Below are 22,805 nucleotides of genomic sequence, written 5' to 3' on the forward strand. Positions count from 1 at the left end.
TGCCATTGCCTTTTTTCCTGCCTAATCTTCAGGCGCGCTTTCATTCAAACTCTCCTCTACCAATTTTTCAGAAGGAAATATCTTCGCTCTCTCCAAGTGGCCAGCAAGATCCTAGCATGGAATGGTCTCCCAGTCTTGTTCCTCTGTGGGTATCCTGGGCCTTTATTTGATAGCGAGGAGTCCTTTTTAAACTTCTGCATTTGTGGCCTTTGAATTTCCCTTAAATAGACATCGGGTGTATCATGGATCTGAGGGCCTGTCTGCTTCATACACATAGAGCATATGCTTTTCCCCCCCACTTTTTATCTGAATCACAGCCTCCCAAGAGAAAGTCATTCAGATCCAATCAAACTCCTTTAATCAATCCCTTAATCTATTAGAGCCTCTAACTGGGCTTTTTCTCAGAGGACCTTAATAATTATGGTCATATAAAACACTTTCCCAACAAATGGGATAGGAGAATTAAGAATGGTTCAACAGTGAAGGCACAATCACCACAAAAATTATGGCACGCATAGGAGGAATATACAATCTAGTATTCCTACCCTGAGCCAAGTCCAACAGAGGGTCAGGTCCGCCCTGGGGGTACTGTCCTACCAGGGTGGGGAGAGGTTGCCGATGATGAAGCATGGCACAATTATGTGTGTGAGGCTTCCTCTTCCATAAGGATGATCTTCCCTTCCTCTAAGACTCACAGAGGAATTCTGTAATTGTCCCAGAGGGACCTATGGATGCTTGTTTCAGGGTAGGAATACTGCATTGTGTATTCCACCTATAGCTGCAGTACTTTTTCTGGTGACTGGGTCTTCACAGGAGGGCATACAGTGGCTCAGCTCCTCCTCTACCGTGTGTTAAGATCAACAGGGAAGGCAATCTAACAATGTATTGCTTGCTCGTCTCATTGCATGCTCTCAGCTCTCTCACATTAATCAATGGCTAAGAAGCCGCCACATATCTCGTTTTGGCTCGCCTGACCATTACCACCCAAGTCTTTCCTGGGTCTAGACGCTGTGGCATTACTGAAGACCAGGGGAAAGAACACAAACTTTCCATCCTTGAAGAAGGGGTCCACCATTGCAACCCACCTGTGTCTAACCCGCTCTAGAGAGTAAGAGATTGGCCTCCCCAAAAAATTGGAAGAGACCATGGCCGCTTCTGTGTCTACAAATGCTGCCATGGCAATGCTGGGTGTGGGAGTGACTCGGCCGAGAGGACCCATGCTTGTCGGAGTTGTGCATCTTCGAGACAGCAATGTGATACCCTCAATACTTCATGCGAAGGCCATATTCTCTTGCCAGCGCCAGTATTCTAAGACTTCCCAAGCCCTAATAGCCACTACCACCAACTCAGTCAGGGAAGCCATTCCCTAGAAAGCAGGACGATCAAAACGAAATGCCCCTATGCCAAAAAAACACAACAACAAAAGCACTTTGAGGTAACCCTTACAAAGAGGTAGAAAAGAATTAAAAGTACTGATCTAACTTTATCAGCCTCTCATTTATCAAGGTCCAGCTAACCCCAAGATCCTTAAGAATGGTTAATGGGATTAATTTTGCAGAAATTGATTTGTATGTACCTTTGGTTTCTGGCAGAGACACTCCAAGACTTAAGGACCTGCTTAGGAAACGAGTGCAACCTCTGCCTCTATTCTCCCACTGGGTTACTACCCACCTGGAAACCTAACATCTGGGTTAGCCAGTCCATTACCTTGGCCTGGTGAATGGAAGTCCTTGGATGCTTTCTTTTAAAGGGGATCCTGCAATACAAACATTTCCCAGTAAGTCACAGGAAGATATGATGCTACCCACCTTGATATGATTTGGAATCAGACCTACCTTTCATATCACAAGTTCAGAGACTCTGGTGAAGTATTTCCTTTGGTTGCCAATCTGCTAAGCCTTTAGGGGGCCAGTCCAAAATTTTGTTGCCAACCTTGGGTCTTTTTGTACATTCCAGTGATTAAAAAAGTGATGAACTTTTAGCACTAGCTCTCTAGGGTTAAAGAATTCCAAATTGGCAAAGTGGACATGTAACTCCTTAAAACAAAACTTAGTGTATGCTATATAGCACTAACATTTCCCAACCCTTTAAAGTTGTTTACGTTTAATCCAGCCACTGGGAAATTCCATACCCCATCTGGACTGGGTATACCACTGGTCTTCCAGGTGACAAATAGGCACATATCAAACAGTGATAAAATGTGATAACCAGGTCAGTCCAGTCCTGAGGAGTCAGCAGGGAGCGCGACTCCTTAGGAGCAAGAGCCCTCATATACCCAGCTAGGTGTCATGCTTCATCATCAGGCGTGCTCCACGTCAGGCTGGCACTGCAATGCCCAATGTGCACCCACAAGGGGGCTCTTTACCAGAGATTTTCTAGATATGCTGTTTTGTAATATGTTAAGCCTGGGTGTGGGGCTGAACAGTGTAGATTGGTGTAAAAGATTTTTCAACTATGAATAATAAGAGTGCAAGTAAAAAAGGTCAGCAGTTCATCTAAAAAAGGTTTAATAGGCGAATCTCTTAGCCTATGTTAAAAATGTCTGTGCTATCATCAGAAAGGATGATCTATAATAGTTGATGGGTTGACATGTTTCTTGCCCTGATCAGTTTACTAAGGATCTGGTGGCAATTCTTCAGGACCAGTGTGCCCTAATCTACACGGTGGCTGGAATAATTAATTACTCAATAACCTCATTTTCAAACACCAGGCAAATGCCTACATATATAAATACCTTTCAACGTATAAAAACCCACCCTATTGCGGTGAGGTTTGGCTTCCTTGAGTAGGAGCAAAGCTGCATGCTAATTATGTGTTGGAGTCTGCAACAGAGGTGAGTGGGACGACTTATCATTGGCTCAGCTCTCTCGCAAGTGAGAGAGAGCTGAGCCCGGGCAGGGATCCACACCGTACACGTTCCACCATGCCCAAATGTGAAACTAGCCCTCGTTGAGTCTATGCCCTGATGGATAGGGAGTGTAAAGAGCCACCAAAGCAGCTATTAGACAACTGAGAGCAATATCCCATGCCCCCCAACCCCCTCCGGTCCGCCCTACAAATTCTGTTTCAACCTGCGAGCCCTGAAGGAAAGTTTATCAATTAAGGAAAGACAGTTGGTTGCAGTTTGTTTGCAGGTACTACCAGAGGAGGTGGTGGTAGCAGTCCCCTCTCTTCCATGGACTTCAATATCTTTCCAGTATGCTATCGTGATTTTTAGGTCAAGCCTAGTCTGTCTGCAAGACATGCTGTATCTCCTCTTTGGGCTTCAAGGACGCCCATCGACGATGCTGGCTTTTGATTGGTGCATTATTTGGAAATGTCACTCCTTTGGGTGCTTGGTTCCCTACCATGGGATTTCACCCATTGTTCCTTCTGGTTGGCTATCCGATATGGTCACGGTTCCTCGTGGTCGGCCATGGCAACGCATAGTGCATCGGGATTTTTTTTTATTTTATCGACATTCCTAATTTTAAAAAAAAGGTTTTTGCATTACTCATTCCGTTTCATTGCCATTGTTGTAGTGACATTCAATTTTTTTAAATTTTCTTTTTAGGAAGGCACAGTTTAACCGACGCAGAGGTTCGAACCCTGTTCCCCATGTCTAAATTCGACAGCTCTGGAAGTTATGCCACAGCCTCTCTCCTGCTAGGCATAGGCCACTTGCTTTTAACATTACCACCATACACTGTATGTTATGTTAAGTTGCATTTGTTTAATGATTATTAAGACAAATTGAAATGCTCTTTCCTTGTCCGGGATCCTGATTAGTATTGCTTCATTGTCAACGAGCCTGCTTTGTAACATTTCCACATCCTACTTTCTCAGCTAGGAGTGGTTGTGAGCCAGAGACCGCATGAGTGGCTGTAGAGGGTCATAGTAGGAGTGTTCCCCGCGTAGGAGTGCACTAGTGTTGTGGTCTGACCATCTTGGGCTGGAATAGGCTAATGTGAATGTAGCAGAGGTAAGGCGATAAAGCGCATTTTTTCAGATTTTATACGTTTACTAGTCTGGAAACAGTTTTGAAGTGGTTTTTATTTGCTCACATACCTTATGCGGAGCTCATTTTGTAACAGCACCTAGTCCAGGAGTGTACTTAGCAACATGCCTTTGTCCTTGTGTCCGGACTATGGATTGTTCCACTTCCTGGCAGTGCCTTCTATATCAAGAAACCAGGAGCGTGTAAATGTCAAGACCTTGAGTGGAAAAAAGAGAGCACAATGAGATGCTCTCGTCCTCTCTACTGCTGGGGGCAATATAACACATTTACCCACTCGGCAGCCTGTGAGCGCTGATATATGCAGTTTGGTACAGATGGCCTTTGCAGCAAAAGTATGGAGTCCTTAGTTCTTGTCACACCAAAGTCTAGTATTGTTGGAAAAATCCTCCAGTTCAATTTCCCTCTGCCACCCGAGCTCCATCCAAATATATCCCAAAATATGTGGTTGCTAATATGCGTGCAAACTGTACTTGAGTTTGTTCTGCCACTTGCACTAATCAAAAGCTTTAAAAAGCTGGGTGCAGATTGTATTTACTCCACTTTTGGCGCAGGCACTTACCAGCACTTTGCAGTTAATGGAAATAACTAGTGCAAAACAGCGTTCACACTATCACAAGCGCAAAACGGGTGCAAAAAACATTTGCTCTTGTTATTCCACTCAATTTACCATTGGTTTGAACTAACCCCATTATACTGGGGCCTCTGAAGGTTTCTGATTTGGCTGAAATGTTGTTTTTCTCTCTCAATGATAATGTGTACGATAATGTTTTGGGGATTAAAGAGCTGGGGTTGCGCTTTTCTATTAAACTGTTTGACCTTGGAAGATTCATTTGCTATGCCATACTTTTAACTTTGTCTGCTGTGAGTGGAATCTACCTTTGCTCTCCAGAGAAATTACATTTTTTTTTATACAGAAAACAATCGCAACCGCTGTTACAGGGCTAGCATGGGTTGAAAAGGTGCCCTTTATACATCGATGTTTACATGGCTAAACCACACGTCATTATTTTAAAAACGAGAGAAAGCCAGGAAGGAAAGGACAGAAAAGCAAGGGTGAAAAAAGAGGTAGGGGACAGGCACTCTGAGAGGTACAGACGTTATTTGTTACATCTGACATTTTGTGGATGTGTCTGGGTTCGCATGCAGGCCCAATAGGGCTATTTTTGGGTACGGCCCTTTGGGCCAAAGTAGCTACAGTTGCATTTGTAGTTACAGTTGTCTTGGTGGCCTAGCAGTTCATGGGGGCTCATACAGTAGTATTAACCGAGAAAATAGAGGCATGAATGCTTTCTGAAATAAGGAATTTGCCGAGCTACGTTTTCTTAAAGTTGTTTGTGTGCTCCATGTCCAGTGCACCTTGCCTAGCTTAACCCGTCGGTGCTGGAGTGTAAGAATGTGCAACCCACCCATTAACCTCTGAATATTTCTACTCGTTATTCATACAGCTCTCTATGAACAGTTATTTGAATTATGTCTTTAGCGCCGATAATGTGCTGCCTTCCTATAGAAGAGCTACTATACAGAAGTGTCAAATCGCCTAGATTGCATTACACACATCGTCCCCGTAAGATGTTCCAAATGCATTTATAATTCACAAGAAGTGGGCGGTCAGGGGTCGTGTCCCAAAGTTCTGTGAGCTCTGGGGTGGATGGTACTGAAACACAGGTGTTTGATTGCGTGGCATCACGTGAAACATTGCTGTAGCGTCGCAGGTCGAAATAACATGGAAACAAGCGGGAAAGAACATGATTGAAGTAAAAGCACAGCTACTATTCTAATATGTTTTTTTTCATTATTAATTGTTTCTCATTAAAAAGCCTCAAGGAACTCAAACGTTTATTAGATGTTTTTAGAAGAGGCTGCCAATTGAAAAGAGTGGTTTGTTGCCCCCCCCCAACCCCCCAAAAAATCCAGCTAAACTGTATTGTATTGTATTGTATTGTAATTGCATTTATAAAGCGCTTACTACCCCTGACGAGGCGTCGAAGTGCTTTTTCGGCGGGTAGCACGCTACTCCGGGACCCACAGAGGATTAGTGTTAAATTAGTATAGTGAAACATGCAAGTACATTTTAAGTGGTGGATAGGTTAATCAGTTATTTGGATTTGGAATGATAGCAGAAGGATAGAGTAGGACAAAGGTTTGTATTTATTTATCGCTCGCTTGTTGACACATGCTTTCAGGGAGCCTATAAAGGATTAGTGGTGAACTAATATGGTGAAATATGAGGTAATTTCAGTGGTGGATATTAGTCTGTTACTTGGAGTGAGAAGGATAGCGGATGGATAAAAGGGGAAGAAAGATTTGCATTTATATAGCACTTGTACCCCTGATGGGTGTTGAAGCGCTTTTCTGGCGAGTAGCACGCCACTCCAGAACCCATAAAGGATTCGTGTTGAAAATTAGTATAGTATAAATATGAAGTAATTTGAGTAGTAGATATGTTATTCAGTTATTTGGGCAGTATATTGGTATAGTTGAATATGGAATTTGAGAAGTGAAACACGTTAGTCTGTTAATTTTGATTGAAAAAGGATAGTGGAGGGATAAAAAAGTAAAGGATTTTTATTTTTTATTTTTTTTAGTCTTAGCAGTAGGAAGAGGCTTTTGGATGAGTAAAAGGGGTTTTGGAGGGAAGGAGTCAGAGGGGAGAGTTTAGAAATGTTTGTTTTAGGGGATCGGTGTAGTAAAAAAGAGGTGTCAGATGATGCAAGGAGGGGTAGAGCAGGAGAGAGTCTAGAAAAGGTTATTTTGGCGATCATAGTAGAGGTAAGGGGTTTGGGATAAATGAGAGAGTGGATGTAGAGGATATATTGATAGATCTATAGGATAAGAGATAGGGTAGTGCATTAGAAGGAGTAGTAGAAAGAAGTTTGAGATGAGTCAGAAGGTTGGGCTAGAAGATATATTGAGCGAAGTATAGGCTGAGAAATAGGCTAGTGCATTGGAAATGCTAAATGAGAAGAAAGTAATACATATATAGATCCATAAGTACATTGAAAGTATATAGATACATAAAAGAAGTAAGTATATTTAGATTAAATATATTGATAGAGGCACAGGATGAGAAATAGGGTAGTGCATTGGATATGCTTTTTCATTGGATATGCTTTTTCAGGAGAAAAGTAACAGACACACAGATCCAAGTACATGGAAGGTACATAGATGTACAATGGAAGTATGTACAGTATTGTTTGTGAGAGGAGGTTGTGACGTAGAGGGGGTGGTGATGTGTCTATGTGAAAAGTGTATGTTGTGTGTAGGAGGGAATGAAGTAGAGGTGAGAGTGTTTATCTTAGACTGGTTTGTTTCAAGAGTTACAAAGTGTGGTGGTGTGCAGATCTTTGGTTACCACTTGTGAGATGTGAGTAACTGATACAGTTCCGGTTTTCATTATGCACTCTTGTGTTTTTTGTGCTACACTTGTTCAGAGTGCAGCTGCTTGCGGTTAGGTTTTGCCACACTGCTCTACAACAAAGCTTAAAAACATAGAAAGCCAATAGCTCTGGCTAGACACTTATAAGTTCCCAAAAGCGAGATCTATTGGCTATGCCAGTGCGTGTTTAATCAACGGCAGGTATTCCATAGACAGACACGAACCTACATTTTGATTCAGTCTTCCTGTCACTTAACCCTTTCCCACATCCTACTTTATTTGAACTATGGTGCTCTCCTTGCAGCTACTGCTTCTGTAATGCGGCTGCCCGAGGCCACCCGGTGGCCATCAGGAGGGCTGGCCCGTAGTCGCAGAGGGTCTACCCCGCCCCCTACCTTCAGTCATCCACTCCTCCCCGGGCAGGTGCAGTCCCGGCGGGAGGGGGGCGGGCCGTGACGCACGTCCGGGGCGGCTGGCAAGGCGAGGGGTATTTAACTGCCCCTCGCCATCTTAGTAGCCTCTTTGCCGCTCCGGACGTCGCACGTCGTACTTCTGGGACACTCTTTTCCCTCCCTACCTCTTACCCTGAGTGTCAGTTGGGGGAGGGGGGGGGCACCTGTTGGAACGTTTAATGTGTACTTTTTTCGTTGCAGGCGGAGTTACAGGGCGATCCGGAAGCAGAGAGGTGCAGCACTGTACTTCAGCGGGCACATAGGGGTGCCAGAGCCTAAAACCTGGAACCTCATGGGAGGTCCGGGAACCCGTGTCGGCGCCCCAGTAGTCCTTCGGGCGGTTGTGTGCCTGTGCAACCAGGGTTTTGCCTAGATACGCCCCGCAAGGGGCGTGATTAGATGCATTACCATAATGGTGCAGCTTATGGGTGGTTCGCCACGGCGCTGCTTGGCTCATCAGGCGGGCAGGTGGCGAGAATGCGACCTGCCCTTGGATCGCCCGTAAGATAACCCACAATGAGTACATAACGATGTCTGCAGCAACTTTCCCCAAACTAACACTGTGTGTTATTTGCGGGATGTTTGGTTATGTTGCGGGTCGGGGGGTTCTGTTGACATGATGTGACTATGTCTCCCACGTTCCCATCTTCCTTTCTATCTGAGCAGAAATCGAGTTTTGGCGACACATTATGCACTATCCTGTCTGCCAGTGTGAAGGACGCTCTTTATATCCACAGACTTCCTACCTCATTACCTCTTCACTTATACTTCATATCTTCTGCCCCTCCTCATGCTTTGAGGTGGTTGCATATAAAACAAGCATTGGTAAATGCATTCGGTTTGGCCTTTGTGATTTATAATGTGCAGTTTTTAGTTGTACCTTGTTGAGTAGTTGTACAATATAAGTTACAGAAATTACATAAACAATATAAGTTAAAATGTTATAACTTGTTTATGTACAAAAACACAATATATTGTGCTGTTACTAGAGGTATAGTGCAGGTAAGTAATGGCAACATTTTGAAGAACGAAATGAAAGAGGGAAATAATAGAATTAATTGATGTAATAGTAATATTGTGTGTTTAGAGGAGTAGTGACAATCTTTGGGCCTGTTGCCTTCTTTGCACTTGTTTGCCGTCAGTTTGATCATGTCCTTGCTGCGGATGTGCTGCTGAGAGCCACTGAAGATGTTAAGGCTGTCAGCCAGATAAGCTGGGGTGCTGATTGCGATGGTTTGTATATGATGCACCTCGTTTAGAAGACGATGTGAGCTGGTAAGAGGAGCCGGGTGCAGTTAATCAGTAAAGAGCTGATGTGGTCATGCTTCTTTGGATTATAGATAAGAAATGCTGCAGAGCATAGGCTGGCTTTAATCGGGCCAGTGGAGAGCCTGGGAGGCAATGGCGCCCAGCATTGCCACCATCTAGCTGTAAGAGTAAGAGGGCTTAAAAGGAAACACTGAGCTCGCTTCCTGGGAGGGACAGTTTCACCTGTAGTAGAGAGAGGTGGTACAAGGAGCCTTTGATTTCTGGACAATGTGTTCCTTGAGGGTGAGGTTGGTGTCCTGGGTGAATCCAAGTATTTCTGCATTGGATGAAAGTTGTGGTTCACAGCCTTTCAGGGTCATGTCAATCAGCAATGTTTGGGCCAATTTTTACTTGCTGCTCGTAGCAAATAAGAGGAAGCCTGTCTTAGTGAAGGCGAGTTTCAGGTAGGTAGCTGAGATGCAGAAAAGGTTTAAGCATCAGTAATGCAAGGAGCATGTAGGATAAAAGCACTAGAGTTACTTCTTGTTGAGTAACATAGGCCTACTCTTAGATCCATCTTCTGTCCATTCCCAACAAATATGAAAAATACTGAGCAGAAAAGGTAGCAGGCTGGGGATAATTTAGATGAGAACGCATGAGCCAATATGTTGCTGTGGACTCAGTGACACAGTTGAAGATGCCTTTGAGCAGACTTAACATCTCAATTCAATTCATGAAGCTTTATTCGGCACATATAAAATGACCATAAAAGCACAAGAATAAAAAACATAATAACAAATACATCAATATCTAAAAAAGATTTACAAGCAATGTTACAGACATAATCCATTAAAAAACATGCTTTTCCTGGCATTAACACAGTAATTTAAAAACGTGGCTGTATAAAAACAGATATCGGCCGATTCCAGATTAAAGATTAAAATCATTGCCTGATTAACTGTAAATTTACCATATTTTATAAACATCGGTTTCAGAAATGCAGTGCGTAAATTTGAGTACAGTTTACAAAACAATAGAAAGTGCAAAGTGCTCTGGGTAGAAACGCCATCACACATACATGGCCCGACACGGATGCTTCTTAATGGTCGGGAGAGCCACCAGATGGTGTGCCAAACCGAATCTAAGTCTGGTAAGTACAAACTTGTGAGATGGCCTGGTTACCATGGTTAAATACAAAGGAAAACCTTCTACCAGGCTATATCTAGTGTAGAACACAACAGTTGTCAAAGTACCGTAGGTTAAGTCCCGCTTACTTGCCCTAAAGGCTAAAAATTTACTTTTCAGCTCAGCTTTGGGTATCCTAGATGCTGCACTTGGATCAAGCAAGATATTCAAATTAAATATCTCAGAAAAGCAACCAACAACATATTTTACCCAAGGTATCTTGAGATGTTTATCCAGTGTCAAGCAATCCTCTATTATAGACCTAATAAAAGATTTTTCTGCCTTAAGCCAAATTGAACGCCAGATCATAAGTGGCCTTAGGGATAAAAGGTCTATCAGATAATTAATGTCTAGTTACCGGTGGATTAACCCAGTTGGGGCCGAAAGTGGTAGACACAGGAGCTTTTTTAGGAAAGAATTTTCCTCTATTTGCAAATTATTATTATCGCAACTGTGGCCCCATATAATGCAATGGATACACATCTTGCTTGATAAATCTTAAGCCTATCCCTGGTTCATCGGTCCCCAACCTTATCAGCAAATCTAAAAACACCAAAGGAGTTTTTGGCCATTTTGTTATATTATTAAATTCTTCTCTCCATTTCCTATCTTTGGAGAAGGTGATACCAAGGTAGCAGAATTTATCTACCTGCTGCACCTTTTCGCTATCAATAAAAAAGGCATTTGAAAATGTGCTTTTAACCCCACAGGTCATAGTGTATGTTTTCCCCTTGTTGATTAGTAGTTTCCTATTCTTAATAAAGGTAGAAAAACTATCAATCAAACGTTGTAGTCCCAGGGGACTTAACATCTCTTTTTTTTGCCCTGCGAGAACAAGAATTGAAGAATGAATATGGCATGGCTAGTAGAACTGCTCTACAAATCTCAAAGAGGATTCTGAAAGACCAGGTGTAAGGTTGCCAAAATGTATAAAGCACATGGGTTGGACATGAGTTTCTTTAGAAATCTAAATGTAATACAAAGGAGTATAACAGTTACTACTTCCAGATTTAGTGATTTACAGACGTACATATAGAATAACCTGTGCTAATGATATCACTGCACATGTTACTTCTTGGTTTCCCTCAGTCTTTTGATGGTGAAAGCCCTAAAAAGATTTCTGCGAAGAAATGCAGTACTTGCAATTTTTTGTGAAACCATTGGTGTGCAAAATATCAGCAGTAATACTATCACACCATTTTGCTATTACCACACAAAGCATTCTAGTAGACACCAGTTGTTACCACATCACTATTAACACAGCAAGGCCAAGCTAAAGGAGCAACTTTGGCATGCAGGGAACATTTTGAGACCTCAATAAACAACAAAAGAAGTGTGGATTCTGGTGTTGAGCATTAACTGGTTCAAGAGTTGAAGAGATAATGACTGAGAAACAGAGCACTATGGCCCACAAATCATAATTTTGATGAATTGGTGGTTGGCAAAGCACCATTTCTGTGGGGAAATATTAGGTACATATGTGCTCTAGAGGCAAGCAGAGACAGTACAGCTCAGCAATTCCAAGTGAGCTGAATTATTTTGTGCTTACCAAGGCTTCTAAAAATGTTTCATATGGGATTCAATACCCAACCCATTTTGCTGGTGAGTAGGCCAATATTTCGGGAGGCCAGCATTATGGAATATGACTTGGGGCACCTCAAGGTTAGCCAGGAGTCAGCTACAGCATTCTAAAGTTTTACAGGGAAAAGACTGTGATTGATGTGATGAAGCCGTAAAAGCCACTTTTGGAAAAGAGTAAATTGTCAAGTTCACGCTCGGATTACAATTAAAGAGGACAATCAGGGTATTAATCAGATGTAGCCTTAGGGCTAGAGCGGTCGACCTCATGGCTGGGGAACAGGATTGGAGTCTCAGCAATGACACACGTTTTCCTGTGATTCTGGGCAAATCACTTAATCTCCCTTTGCCTAACAAAAATGAATGTGTCCGTCTGTAACGAAACTGGTGCTCATGTAAAGCGCTCTGATACCCGATTTCTCAGGTCTAATTCACGGTATATAAAACTAAAAAAAAATTAAAGGTAAAGAGGCATGTACAAAAATGGAAGCAGAAGGAGGCGCATGGCCTGATGAGCCATTGTGGCAGAGGCTTTTTAAGAGCAGTCTGGCACACCAGGCCTCAAGATCCGACAACATTCGTCAAAATTCCCAGTGGGGAAGGATCAAACAATACACTGACCGGCCAGGGTTTACCTAGAGGGAGTGCTGACGGCAGAGTAGCCCCAGGGACGTCCAGGGGCGCTCCACCCCAAAAGAGTGACCGGGTTGGGCCAGGCCCTGTGCCTGTCCGACTCTTGTCGCCCCGTTCCGCCTGCACTCTGGTGCACCGTGTGCAGACACCACACAGAGAGCATAGGTCCTGTGGGCTGGTGGGGGCTCCGGCGGGACGTCTGGCCCGAGGCACCGGAGGTGTGTGGTGTGCAAGAGCTGGTGTGTAGCATGGGTGGCGAACGGGCCACTGGGCCTGAGCAACAAGGCTACCTGCAGTGCCCGCTGGCGTCACGTAGAGCCCGGAGAGCCCTGGACGGGTGCATAACAGAGGTGGGTGCTACAATCAGCAATCTGCCAGGCCTCCCACGGTGAGGGCGTGCTCTTTGGTGAGCCCATGAGGCAGGCTCAGTGTAGTGCCCGAGGCCTGTCGGGGCAGCCCTTGGGGCCTGTTAATGGACACGGGAGGATCCCACTAGCACCGGACTCGCTGCGCCTGGACCAGGGGAGGTAGGCCTGCTGTGCAGGACTGCGATGGAGGGCCACCTGGTGTACAGCAGGCCCCCTCTATTGAGCCGCCAGAGTCCCTGCTGCAGTGGGCTGAGCTGTGCTGAAACCACGCCTTGGTCTTAGGCCATACCGGGTTCCCAACTGCCCTAAGAGGGGTGACAAAGTGATCCAGCTCCTGCCAGGGCAGGGCGCCGCGGCCTGGCAGTCTGGCAGGCGAGATCCCCTTAGGGGGTCTGCACTCCGGTAGGCCCCTGGGTGGCAGAAGTGGCTTAGCTAGGCCCTGTGCGTCTTGCTGCCTAGGTCCGGCCGATCCTGCAAGGCCCAGCTCATGGTGTCCCGACACGGCTCCTATCTGGGAGTAGGCGGGGAGGCCTGGAGAAGGCGGGGACGGGGCCTCTGCGTGGAGGCACATTCAGCTGGAGTTGGGCCTTGCCCGAGGAGATCCTCATACAACACTATGACAAAGGACAAATCCCTGCCCCCCTCCCACGAAACAGAGCATCCTGGACCAATATACTGCCGTGAACACAGGGGTGGCTAGTGGTTGAGACAGTGAGCGGTCCATCTCGGACAATGCTGCCCTGCTCGCTGCAATAACACAGTGACGTGATATGCTGGATGCCAAAATTGGCGCGGTCGACTCGGAAGTCTCATTCCTCAGACAACATCTTCGAAAAGCTGTAGAATGCACCACTGAAGCAAAGGCCAGGGTATCAACTCTAGAGGACACAGTAATGTCGCTTAAACAAAAAGTCAACAAACTTACGGTGGTGACCCAGGAACTGGCCACACGGGTGGAAGATGCTCAGGGTCACGCCTGGCAAAATAACCAGCGCTTTGTGGGATTCCCCAAAGGGTGCGAAGGTGCCTCAATGGAAGTGTTCTTGACACACTGGCTGCAATCTTATGCCGGAGGACTGTCTGTCCCCTTGCTTATCGTGGCTCGAGCCCACAGGGCCCTCACGAGGAAGGCCCCGTCCTGTAATCTCTTAACTGTTGAATTAACTTGACAGAGACTCCATTCTCCAATTCGCTTGGGCCATAGAGATAAACTCCCCCATGATTTCCAAGCTATCATGATCTTGCCCGAATATACTCGATTAGTCCAGCAGTAACGCCAATCATTTGTGGCGGGCAAAGACAGACTCCGGGACTCAACTTCCAATATATGTTACTCTACCCGGCACATATGAGGGTAATTTACAAATCACAATCCCTGTTCTTTGATACACCCAAGGCGATCTTCATTTGGACGGATGAGAAAGTGCAACTCGAGCTGCATACACCACCTTCGCTGGAGTCCGATTCTTCTCAGGGAAATAGGCGGATTCGCCGAAAGAAATCCATGTCGAAATGAAGACATTGATCATGCGCCCATTGGCACACACAGAAGCAAGGTGAAGATTTAAAACTGATCGACGTGGCTGCCCCAAGGACAGCCAAATCAACCTAAGCTAGCCACATTCAGATATGCCCTGCTTGGTCCGTTCTCAAGGGGACACCAGGCCCAGGTGGCCTCAATAAATTCCACATGCAAGCCCTAAAGAACTATGGTTGAGGGAGTTGGCATTTGGGGCCCTCCCGGACTCCCGTTGGGATTCGTGGGGTCCGACCACTTGACAGAGGCCCTCGCGATCCCTCGTGGCACTGCCATTGCAACACGGTATTGTTTATCCCAGTTTAAATACATACATTGTGCATACTATACAAGGTACAGACGTTGGCGTATGGGTATGATATCGTCCCCCACATGCCTTCGAAGTGGCGGAGAGGAGGGGACTTCTCGCAGTATGGAGTTGCACAGCATCCAGCCTTCTCGGCGCAGGATATCCTCTTGCCTGGCTCAAGTGTTGTCCTGGCCGCTTCCCTTATATCCCAAACTAGTTCTCCTACATAGCACAGATGCTATCAGTGGTAACAGGTATAAACAACACCTCCTGTTTTTGGGTCTAACACTAGCCAAGAGGGACATCGCCCAACACTGGAAAGGGGTTTCTCCACCTTCGGTTGGTAGATGGAAGAGTGCCATGGACAGATGCATGGGGATGGAACTGGCAGTATTTCAGGCGCAGGGCTGCCCACAGAAACAGTGTGGCGAGAGCTACAGGCTAGTGTTGTGTTTATGACTGTATGACCGTATTTCTTGCTCCATGAGGGATTCTGGGGGTTGTGTAGAGGGCAGATCAATGCCCCTGTATTCTGCCAACCGCTTCTATATTCTATTATGTTTCTGTGGGCAGTCCTGCGCCTGAAATACTGCCAGTTCCATCCCCATGCATCTGTCCATGGCACTCTTCCATCTAGTGTTAGACCCAAAAACAGGAGGTGTTGTTTATACCTGTTACCACTGATAGCGTCTGTGCTATGATGGAGAACTAGTGAGCTGTGATGAGGCTGTCTCTGTGTCACCTGCTTATCTTTGGGGGAAGATGCAAAACTCGGGGTAAATAATTTAATAAACCGCTGTGTGTAATTATGTTATTTACAAGGGCTCACAGAGAGTGGTAAGCGAAACAAGAATCACTGGAGTAGAGAGGATGTAGTGCAGCGGCCACAGCTGATGACTCGAAAGCTGGGGATCCTGGATCGAGTCTCAGTGTACAACACCCTGTGATTCTGGGCAAATCACAATCAATCCGGGTGATAAGTTACATTATATCAATCTGCAGCACGACTAAAAGCGGAAACAGGCAAAACTTTATGAAAAAATAGTTCCACAAAGCAGATGTTAACAGTATTTTGGCTATGGGAAACTGATAAGAGAAGCAGATGATAAACAATCATTGGTAAATGCAGGGAAATAGGATACAGCCTACAGAAATGGAAGAAAAGTTAGTGGCAAGCACATGAGCCAATGAAAAGCCAGGAAAGCTAGGGGGCAGGATGTAAGCCCCTTTTAGGATTTATATTAAAAACAATAGATTTTACGCTGTGCAGGTGAAACCTAAAAATTACAGTTCAGATTTTTATCAATAGAATGATGCAAATAGAGGGGATCATATAACAGTGTCAGATAGAAAGACTACCACACAAAATTCAGTATGTGGTTGCGAGCCTGTCGACACAAAAACCTATTGTCCACTGTTATGGAAACTGCTGCAGCAGAGCTATGCGCTAATAACAATGCTAGTAGTCCAAAGAAGGTAACCTGGTACCACAATCCATACATTCTAATGGTATCTTTGCAAAAGGTCTGAGCTAAAAACATTTTCTTCATGGATGATCTGTTTCCTATGCCTGGATTGTCAGTGCTTCACTATCAAGTAAATCGCATACACTCTTTGCCTTACTACACACATACATTATTCTATACATTAAATCCCAGTCTTCATTTGCAAGATAGGTCATAAACTAAAAGGCTGACTACAGGGAGTGAGCATGTTCTCTATATAGGGATGAGGCTCCTCTTTGGGTAAGTTCAAGGCTAGAAGAAGGAGCAGCTGCAGCTAATGAGGAAGACTGGGACTGTTCAATGTTGATGCGAGACGGAGTCGGCAAGTAGCAGGAACAAGAAGGCAAGGCAAAAGCTAGTGTGGAAGTGTTGGAGGACTCTGATGAAAACACATTTTACTAGACAGACCTTGAAGCAGGGCTGAATATTCTAGTTGAGTAAAATGTGCAATGGAAAACAAGACCATCACATCAGACTGTTTCAGCTTCATGAACACAAACTATAACATTCTGCAGTTACTGGGAAATTTTATATAGGGTGAGGTGGTCATGGGGATGGCAAGTGAAGAATGGGAAGATAAAGAAGGGAAGGGGAGACATTTGGGGTGTTTGACAGAGTAGCAGGTGAAGACTCCATAAACTCAGAGGTTGTTACAGGCTTATTCTTCATAGGATCTCGCCCACACAACTACAGAGTGGCTAAAACCTATGAACCCGATCACCTATGAACCTGATCAGTCACCATTTGGATACTAAAACTTGAAACTGAATTGATAGAAAATGTGAGCTGCTCACAAACTCCAAGTAGTCATTTGTGTCTTAGTACAGGGCCACTCCAGAAAGGACATACTGCAGTGGACAGGGCCTGAAACAATGAGAGGTAAATAGCTCTGGTGTGCTAGCCATGATAAATATGTACTAACGCTGGTGGTGGGTGCACTGCAGAGCACCTTGTAGGTGAAGAGTCAAAAATGTTGCAGAAATCAATGTATTAGCGGCATCTGGAGCACTTGGGACAAGTGATGAAAGAGCAAACCTGATACTGTACTCTTCAGGGGGAAGATGTACATGCCTTGAATCCTGAGAGAACAGAAAGCTGGGCAAATCTAGGTCGGAGGATGGGAGGATACTTTTAAACCCAGGAGAGGAAGACACATTAATATCATCCATATGCATTCCACAAGTATCTGGTCCACAGAAAAAGGGGCAGTGACTACATTAAACGTGGGAAAAGGAATGAGGCTGAGAGCTTCTGAGCAAGACTGCTACACATGTTGTAATGGTAATGTATATTTGACCTCTTTTCCTTCAAAGAAAACTTCAACGAAAATCATTCCAAAGAAGATAACATACAAGGGAACAGTAAAATATTCCATACCATTAGCATACATGTGCCCTTCAAGAAACAAGTGTGATTGTATGCTTCCGCGTGGAAAATAATTCTCAAGCTCAGAAAATAAAAAACAAAAAATATTTAACATTGACGAATGACACAAAATGAATTAATTCAACTTGTGGTTCTGCACTAAGGTAAATAATATAAAAGTTGCCTACCAGCCATGGTGGGGGTGGTCCTCTCATTGGCAGACTGGTATTTTTTACATTCTATAATAGATAAGAAAGAAATATTTTAATCAGTAAGTTGTGTGACATATATATAGATGTATGCATGTATACAAACACAAACCATATTTTGAACTGGTTTAATAAGCAGGTCTATTGAAAGGTGTAAGTATAAGCAAAGAATTAGAAGTTGAGAAAGACGAGAAAATATTCATTAAAAGTATGAATGTTTTGTCTTGCTTATAAAGCCTTCGCACTTATTCAAAGGTTGTCCCTTAACATACATCCAAATGATTTGTAATACATTTTGTGTGCAATCGACTAGTATGTTTATATGTAAGCAGGTGTAGATGTTTAGTTAACGCACACGTAACTGGGGAGCTATGGCGCAGAAGACTTCAAGATTATGTGCATCCAGTGGGAGGGCAAAACAAGGAAGAAACCTCTTCTGGGTTGGGTGCGATTTGGCATAGGTTCTGGGAGGCTCCCTTTTATTGACAAATGCAATTTGCAGTAGAAAGTGCCTTCTGTTCTATTCCTTCTGTTCTATTCTGAATAGTAGGTAAGGTAAGTAAAGCCTGGTGTGAGGGAAAACTAATATTCCAGAATCTGGTACAAGGGTTGCAGACGAGTATTTTTTTGTTGTTGTTGTATTTTTTGTCTTGCAAAGTGGCAATGTCATGGTTTCTGGAGAAGAGCTGGCACCAAGAGATGTTCAGTTTTTCTGCCAAGTAGGTTGGGGAACATTTTTCATTAAGATTTGAAAAACACAGAAGATACATAGTTACGTATAATACAACAGAGTTACAGTGCGGCTTTCTCAGAACCAAGAAATACAATAACGCTCGCTATTTAGCATGATCGAAATTCAAATATTACAGAATAGAACAGTTGTAGTAGTGAATATGTTCCACGTAACTGCTGCTGTGTTACCAAGTCAGCTGGTTGCTTTTTACGCTGTTGAACAAGTCACTTACCTTCAGTAACGATATATCTGTAAGAGACATATATTAGTTATAGATTCCTTACATTAGAATTTCCCCCAGGGGCCAGACTTGATCCAGAGAGATTATTTCGTAGCAGTACCCCTGCGCGTTGGTCGACTCCGCATTCGTCATCGTCGTTGTGATCGTCGGGATGACGTCATGGTATCTACTTAGACGCCGACCTTGCGCGCTGACGCCAGTTCTTTACACGACATTCCATGCCAGAAGCCATACAAGACACTGACCACTTGTGCACAAAACTGGGGCCCTGAAAGGGAGTCCCTTACCCTAGAAGTCAGTTTGCAGAACGGGGAGGATGGGGTGGGGGGGGCAGTAAGGAATCTATAACTAATATATGTCTCTTACAGATATATCTTTACCAAAGGTAAGTAACTTGTTCATCTGAAAGAGACTATTAGTTATATGCTCCTTATCTTAACCCTTTCACTGCGGCGGCTATTCCGCCGCAGTGCTAAGAGGCGGGGGGGGCCGCGCAGCGCTCCCGCGCTGGTGACGAAACCGCTCCGTCGCGCCCCTCGGGTGAGCTGTGCTTGTGACGGAACAGTTCCGTTACAGCCCTGCCCGCTCAATGGAACGACGCGCGCAGGCGTGGCGAGCGGGCCGTGACGGAAACGTTCCGTCACCAGCACAGCCCACCCGAGGGGCGTGACGGAACGGTTCCGTCACAAGCGTGGGAGGGGTTAAAATAGATACCCCAGCAATACCAACCTCGGAGGTGGATCTGCAAACCAAGTTCACACCAGGAAGTCCTGGAGAACTGAACAGCCAAAGAAGCCGTCTCTACGGACTTGGCTGTCCAGGCAGTAGTGTTTCGTGAACATGTGCAGGAGTACCCACGTGGCTGCCTGGCAGATGTTACTAACGGGGATTCCACGTCCCACAGCAGTGGTGGCTGCCGTCGCCCTGGTGGAATGGGCATGAAGTCCTACTGGAGGTTCCTTTTCGCTAATGAATAACACATTTTGATGCAAAGAACGACCCACCGAGAGATGGTCCATTTTTGCACGGCCGGGCCAATCTTGGCACCCACATAGAGCTGGTCATCCACCTGGAATTGTTTTGTGCGATCCAGACAGAAAGACAGCGCACGTTTTGAATCCAGACGGTGGAGCCTCTCCTCCTCCTTTGAAGGATGAAGGGGCGGGAAGAAGGTGGGCAAAGTGATGGTCTGTCCAATGTGGAAAGAGGTAACCAATTTAGGGAGGAAAGAAGGTCGAGTTCTAAGGACAATCTTGCCAGGAAAAAAAGAAAGGAAAGGAGGCTTAGAAGACAGAGCCTTAAGCCTCAAGCGCGTTGTCCGCTTTGTCGCCAAACAAGCGATGGCCATCAAAGGGCATGTCCAAAAGAGTCGACTGGACTTCGCCCGAAAAGCCAGTGGACCTCAGCCAGGATTAGCGTCACAGGGCTACCAACCTTGAAATTTCCTGCTTAGCGAGTCCAGCCCTCACCTAATGGCAAACTTTGCTGCATCTCTGCCCTCAGTGACTGCACAGGAGAGAGTGGCCCGGGCCTCCTCCGAACACTGTGGCAGCACCTGCACAATCTTATCCCACACAGAGTGGGAATAATGGCCCAAAAGACATTCAGTGTTCACCAACCGCCGTCCCAAGCTGGCGGAAGAAAACATCTTCTTCCCAAGATGATCCAGCATCTTGGATTCCCTATCTGTGGGAGCAGTAGGTAATGTGCCCTGAGAGCTAGAGGCTTGGACCGCCAAGCTCTCAGGGCTAGGGAGTTTGGAGAGCAAAAGTGGGTCGCCCGGGGCTGGGCAGTGGCATCGGGCAATATCCTAACCACAGGAGCCCCTGTGCTGGGCTTGAACAAGGTGCCCAGAAGGATGGCCTCATTGAATGGCAGTGAGGGCTCCAAAGAGGCTGCTGCAGGTTGAAGCACCTCAATCAGGAGGTTGGGAGTTCACCGCCACAGTAGGAAGCTCAAGGTTCAAGGCGTAAGCTGCCCTACGCAACACCACTGCATATGAGGCTCCCTTTTCTGTAGCCACGGCATAGTTCAAGTTCAAGTTCAGGGATTTGTATAGCGCACGACTCACCCAGAGGGTCTCAAGGCGCTTGAGGGAGGGTGGGTGCATTACTTATCGAATAGCCAGGTTTTAAGCTGCTTTCTGAAAGAGAGGTGGTTCTGTGTAAGGCGGAGGAGAGTGGGGAGAGAATTCCAGGTTTTGGCCGCTAAGTAGGAGAAGGATCTTCCTCCCCTGGTGGATCTATGGATGAGCGGAATTGCGGCGAGGGCTTGATTGGATGATCGTAGTTGACGGGTGGGTGTGTAGAAGGACAGTCGTGTGTTGAGGCATTCGGGTTCTAGGTCATAGAGGGCCTTGTGTGCGTGGGTGAGGGTGAGGAGACGGAACGTTATTCTCTAGTTGACGGGGAGCCAGTGGAGGTCTTTCAGGTGACCGGAAATGTGAGCTTGACGGGAGATGTCCAGTATGAGTCTGGCTGATGCGTTTTGGATGAGTTGGGAGTTTTTTCTGTAGTTTGGCTGTGGTTCCGGCGTAAAGTGTATTTCCGTAATCCAGTCGGCTAGTGACCAGTGCGTGGGTGACTGTCTTTCTTGTTTCGGTGGGGATCCAACGGAAGATTTTTTTGAGCATGCGTAGGATGTTGAAGCAAGAAGATGAGACGGCGTTGACTTGTCTGGTCATCGAGAGGGAGGAGTCTAGGATGAAACCCAGGTTACGTGCGTGATCTGTAGGTATGGGTGCTGTACCCAGGGCCGGTGGCCACCATGAGTCGTCCCAGGCAGCGGGGGAAGATCCTAAGATGACGACTTCCGTTTTGTCCGAGTTTAGTTTTAGACGGCTGTTCTTCATCCATTCGGCTCATTCTTTCATTCCTTCGTGTAGATTGGTTTTGGCGGTGTTTGGGTCTTTGGTGAGGGAGAGGATCAGCTGGGTGTCGTCTGCGTAGGAGATGATGTTGAGGTTGTGTTGGCGCGCAATGGATGCGAGGGGACTCATGTATAGGTTGAAGAGGGTGGGACTGAGTGATGATCCTTGTGGTACGCCGCAAATGACTTCGGTGGCCTCTGATTTAAAAGGGGGGAGGCGGATTCTCTGTGTTCTTCCAGCGAGGAACAAGATGATCCAGTCCAATGCTTTTCCTTGTATTCCGACGTTGCTGAGGCGTTGTATGAGGGTGCTATGACAGACTGTGTCGAAGGCGGCGGAGAGGTCAAGTAGGATGAGGGCAACTGTTTCTCCGTTGTCCAGTAGCGTTCGGATGTCGTCTGTAGCTGCGATGAGGGCGGTTTCGGTGCTGTGTTTGGCTCGGAAGCCGGATTGTGAGGGGTCGAGGGAATTGTTGGATTCAAGGAAGGCGTCGAGCTGACTATTGACGGCTTTCTCAATGACTTTGGCAAGGAATGGGAGGATTGAGATGGGGCGGTAGTCCTTAAGTTCAGAGGGGTCTGCTGTGGGTTTCTTCAGAAGGGCGCTGAGTTCTGCATGTTTCCAGCTTTCCGGGAAGGTAGCGGAGTTGAAGGAACAGTTGATGACATCGCGGAGATGGGGTGCGATGATGGAGTCTGCTTTGTTGAAAATGTGGTGGGGACATGGGTCGGTTGGTGAACCTGAGTGGATGGAGTTCATCAGGCGGATGTTGTCTTCAGTAGTGATTGAGTTCCAGGCGCAAAGGTTGTGAGAGTGCTGTTTTGGTTTGGAGGTGGGTGGAGTGGACTGGTCTTCGGACTGGTTTTCAAAGCTGTTATGTATTTCGGCGATTTTGTTGTGGAAGAAAGAGGATAAAGAGTCGCAGAGGACTTGGGAGGGAGTGATGTCGTTGGTGCCGGCGGTGGGGTTGGTAAATTCTTTGACGATGTTGAATAGTTCCTTGCTGTTGTGGGCGTTGTTGTTGAGTCGATCCTTGAATGCTGATTTCTTGGTGGATCGGATCAATTGGTGGTGTTTGCGGGTGGCGTCCTTGAAGGTGTTCAGGTTGTCAGTGGTTGGGTTTTTCTCCAGGTTTTCTCGAGAGTACAACATAACTTCTTGGATTTCTTAAGGTCATCGTTGAACAAGGGGGCCTTTTTGCTACCTTGTTTGATTTGGTG

At 45.8% G+C, this 22,805-nt stretch overlaps 1 protein-coding gene across 2 annotated transcripts in view; it reads right to left on the reverse strand.

The window, feature by feature from the left end:
* CEP89 (centrosomal protein 89) overlaps nucleotides 1-22,805 on the reverse strand; it is a 1,308,678-nt gene that overhangs the window by 741,356 nt on the left and 544,517 nt on the right. For both annotated transcript variants that reach the window (XM_086945134.1, XM_086945133.1), the window contains exon 10: nucleotides 17,722-17,772. In XM_086945134.1, the coding sequence (XP_086801260.1) occupies nucleotides 17,722-17,772 (51 nt within the window). The remainder of the gene's footprint in view (nucleotides 1-17,721; nucleotides 17,773-22,805) is intronic.

This window comes from Lissotriton vulgaris, chromosome 12 (genome assembly GCF_964263255.1).
Source record: "Lissotriton vulgaris chromosome 12, aLisVul1.2, whole genome shotgun sequence".
NCBI classification, from domain to species: Eukaryota; Metazoa; Chordata; class Amphibia; order Caudata; family Salamandridae; genus Lissotriton; species Lissotriton vulgaris.